Here is a 4,464-nt window from a genome sequence, read left to right as displayed (position 1 = left end):
TTTCGTCAGCTAACGAACATTATTGCCACATTACTCCGTTAAAAAAACACAACACTTAAACATACCCATATCGCTCACAATAATACATTAACGCTTCTTCTTCTCGAATAAGATATATATTTAAATATATAAAATATTGGAAGGTGATAACAAATTGGGGATGTAGCTCAAATGGTAGAGCGCTCCCCGCATCTCCATTTATTTTGACATTTTTCTATTTCCATCAAATCATACAAAAAATCCTGAAATAAGATTCAAAGTTTATAAACAGGTTTCATGTAGACAACTCATTCTACTAATCATCTTAAACCTTCAAAATAAGATACATTGTGGAATATAAAAAAAAAAAAAAAAAAATCTCTGTTTACAATAATCAAAGAGCAAACAAAAATTGGATGAATGAAATATATATAGCTACATTTTTTTTTTTTTTTTTGTTCCAGAGCAATATTTAAAGAGGAAAAAGCAAAATTAAAGAATATTTGAATCTAAACTCTTTCTTCTACTCATAGCTACAGCTTCCACTTACATATAGAGCCAGCCTCCTCCACAAGTTTTTAAAAAGCCATCCAGAAATAACAATAACAAAAAGATATGATCTCTCTCCAGAGTTTGGAGGAGATAGATAAATTTGGATCTGTTAAACAAAAAAATAACATTTTGGTTGGTTACTTAGAAGCTCCAGATTTTGGTTTCGGTTGAAGTAAGAGTGAGAGATCTTACCAGTGAAAAAGACTGTGTAGTGAGTGTTGTTTATATGGTGAAAGAAGTATGAAAATTTTTAGATGTTGCTTTTCAGTTATTTTTTAAGGAATGGTTTCTGACAGACAAGAAGTCTTTGGTCACTACCATCTTGAAGATCAATGACTCGTGCTTCCCATCGCACTCGAGCTGTTAGTGCTCGAGCCATCTCGATTACTCCCACCTTGTCACTTAGAACAACCCATCCCTATTAAAACCAACCACATGTATGTCAAGTTTATTAATTAGGTTTTCAGGATCTTATGGGAATAAAGGAATGGTGTTAGTATAAGAACCTCAGGTCGAAGAATCCGATCCATCTCCAAGAATAAGTCCATTAAACTGCATCGTTCGGAGCTAAGATGCGTAAGAAGTTCATTGGCATGAAGCATGTCGTACGTTCTAGGATATGTTGGGAATGGTTCACACCTAGAATAAAAAACAGTTTTGATGCGTTTAACCATATCATCATAGATCAAAAGGATATAGTTTTGATGCGAGTTTCAAAGGCAAGAAAACACACTCACCAGTCATGTAGAACACCGGCGAAACCACGATCAAGTATGATAGGAAGAGTGTTACGTGCATTGACTGGGACAACATTCATAACCCAAGCTGATTTGCCTTCATCAAGTAAAGCGGCATTCAAATTCCCAAAACGAGCATTCATGTCCATCACGTTGCGTATCATGTTAAAAGGAGGGAGAGGATCTTCATCACCGGGTCTCTTCGGGTGGTCAGAGAATATTAGAGGTGTAAGCAAGGACCAATAATTTTTCAGAGCTGATCTCCATATTTGCGTATCCTCAATGAATTCTTCAGGTTTTAAACCTGTAATATTCAATATAATCCAAAACAACATGTTACAATCTGAAAGTACCAAGTGAAAAAGAAGCAATGAAGTGGCTATCAAAAGAGATACTTTCCATGAGTTTCAAGCCCAGCCGAGGTTGTTCCTGCAACAGCAGACCTATTCTGAATAGGAATCCAGCGTTTACTCGTGGTTCCGCTTATACATGGAACAAGTGGGTGGTAATACGGAACACTATCTCCTTCTTTGCAAAGAGGTATAGAACCTTGAGAACTACACAAACCAAAAAAACCATCAGTAGAGGAAAACCAAAACTTACACTTTCAATACCAAGAACATGTCTCAAGATCCTACTTACCGAGATGAATAGCAATTTAAATCTGTAGTTTTCTGCCAAAGAAACGTCTCGTCCTGCTGAGCTGTTAGACTCCAGCAGATTTTCTTTGATAACTCATCAACCCGTGTCGAAATGCTCGTTTTCTTAGTATCCGGTGAGTTTCCCTGTGCTTTGTTCGTAGGAGAAGTTAAAACAAAGTATCCACCGGGTTTCAGAACACGATCCACTTCCAAAAGTAGCATTGCATCTGCTTAAGGGAAAAGCAATAAGCAAAATTATCCAAATTTAAAGACAACGTATCTATCACACTCCCGACACATGTTGATGTAATTTACCTTTGATATCCCAAGTAGTACCACACTGAGCACAATGGACCATGTCAAAAGACAATGCTGGGTAAGGAAGCTGTTTTGAAAAGAAATTGCCAATCATTGCAGGAAGGCCTCTCTCTAGAGCTAACTGGACTTGGCTCCCAGTTGCCTCATACTCAGCAATACATATAGGCATCAACTTCAATGACACTAAATGTGCACCAAAGCTACCAAAGCCACAACCAATGTCTAATACAGTTCGTACCTGAAAGCATGAGAAAAAATCTGAAAAACTGGAGCTGAAAAGTTGATGTGTACGATGATAAGACTAAGAATACTTACACCTGCTTGAGCAAATTCAGTATCGCTTCCTAAACCTATCATCTCAGCAATTTGACGAGCATAGTCTTTGACCCCATCAAAGACTTGTCCATCCTCCGAGTGAAAGGTTATTTGATTCTCTTCAAGCAACATTAACCTAATAATGATGATAAGGAAAAAAGAGAAATTACAGAACAGAACCAAATACATGGGGAAACTATAACTGTATGTCAAAAGAAAAGACCTCGTTGTCACGGTTCCTGACGAAAGAAACTGGTCTTTGGTTATCTTCACGTTCCCACTCCATATAATATCTCTACCAAGTGGCCACCTAAGTGGTATTTTATAGTCTCTGGGAGGACGAACTACACATCTTTCCTTCTCTCTTTCAAACTCGCAATGCCGATCTAACTCCTCACCTTCTTGAAGGCCAGCAAGCAAATTCCCAGTGATGTTATAACAAGGCACATAGCTTTCTCTTTCTTTACCACACAAAGGAAACTCTTTAAGACTAGCACCTAAGGAGAGAGACCTTAGATCAAGATAGTCAACAGCAGCTTGCTCCTTAATCCTCCTATAGTTACTATAAATGTTGGGCACAAGTGTCGAACTCGAAGAAGAACCATACGAATTGGATGTGAATGGTGATATAATAGTAACTACAGCGACAACACCGACAATGAAGAAAAGCAACCCTCTGATCCGTGGTCTGAGACCAAAAACAGAGGAAACACTCTTGTACCAAGAACCTCCTCTCATATCACAAAAATCAAACCACCACTACTAATCCGTCTTGCTGCTGTCCACAGGAACTTTGTCATCCGCTTCTTTTCAGACAAGTCTCAATTTTTGGAAGCAACATAGTCTCATCATCCATTACCTAATCAAGCCATTTCAATTCCACAAACCTCAAGCTCTTTTATGATCCAAATCAAGAAATTTGGCACTAGTAGTAGTAAGTAGATGCCAAAATTCAGAACCAAATCTCGATGTAACCAAACAACTCTCCAAAGGGCAATGCCAATTACGGGAAAAATCTCAAAATCTGAGCTTCAAACAAATCAAACCCACCTGCAACCAAATCTCACAGATCAAAAAAAAAGAAAAAAAAATCTAAACTTTTTCCCAAAAGAAGAAACATTACCACTTCTAGTGAATCTATACATTAAACGAATTTTGCTTTTTTCCTCTCGACAAATATTCACCAAAAAAAAAAAAAAAAAAAAACTTTATAACAATTTTATGGATAAACCCATGATTGAGATCTCGAGAATGACGAACAAGATCAGATCAAAAAATTAAATGTAGGAAAAAACAAAAAGAAAAAAAAACAAAAATCCACGACAACGATCAATTTTAGGGTTTTTGAGATGCGTACCGAAGTTAATAGATTTCAGAGAGAGCAACCAAACAACAATGGCAATGAGAGAGATTCAGAAGAGAAGAGAAGAGAGAGAAGAGAATGTGAGATTCCAATTATATGGGCACTCTCTCTTTGTTTTTTTTTTACTCTGCTCTGCGTCGAGTTCGTTTTTTTATTTTATTATCTGAATATATATATATATATATATATAGATTAATAAGCAAAGTGTTAAATGAGGATTAAGAGAAATTAATTAAAGTGATTTTAATTTATAATTTAGATCTAAGAAAGTATGTGTAAGTGAAACTTTATAAACACCAAGAATTGTTAAACTTTTTTTGGTTTGTTCCAGCAAAAAAAAGCAGTCATGAAAGAAGCAGGGAGAGAGGAGAATAATTGCAAATTCGTGGTGCACTTTTGCTTTTTTGTGGCATTTATTAAATTGGTCTCTTTGTCTTTTGGGGTGTCTCTTTAGTATTTTATTGTTTTCTTGAAATTCACTACTACTACAGATTAATTAATTAGCATTATTATGTTGTCATTGGTGAGCAATAACAATCCACTACTATAAAGAAAATCA

The 4,464-nt window shown here is 36.2% G+C and overlaps 1 protein-coding gene across 1 annotated transcript; it reads right to left on the bottom strand.

Moving 5' to 3' along the window:
* LOC104790112 (probable methyltransferase PMT5) lies at positions 727-4,078 on the bottom strand. The gene is made up of 9 exons (XM_010515815.2): positions 3,900-4,078; positions 2,766-3,592; positions 2,543-2,678; positions 2,225-2,465; positions 1,911-2,136; positions 1,668-1,825; positions 1,269-1,572; positions 1,038-1,170; positions 727-949 (listed from the first exon to the last, which is right to left on the bottom strand). The coding sequence occupies exons 2-9, from the start codon at positions 3,278-3,280 to the stop codon at positions 800-802; spliced, it is 1,863 nt and encodes a 620-aa protein (XP_010514117.1). The 5' UTR covers positions 3,281-3,592; positions 3,900-4,078; the 3' UTR covers positions 727-799.

This window comes from Camelina sativa, chromosome 6, assembly GCF_000633955.1.
Source record: "Camelina sativa cultivar DH55 chromosome 6, Cs, whole genome shotgun sequence".
Taxonomy (NCBI): Eukaryota; Viridiplantae; Streptophyta; class Magnoliopsida; order Brassicales; family Brassicaceae; genus Camelina; species Camelina sativa.
The sequence above is the reverse complement of the archived record's forward strand: the minus strand, read 5'-3'. Positions and strand labels throughout refer to the sequence as shown.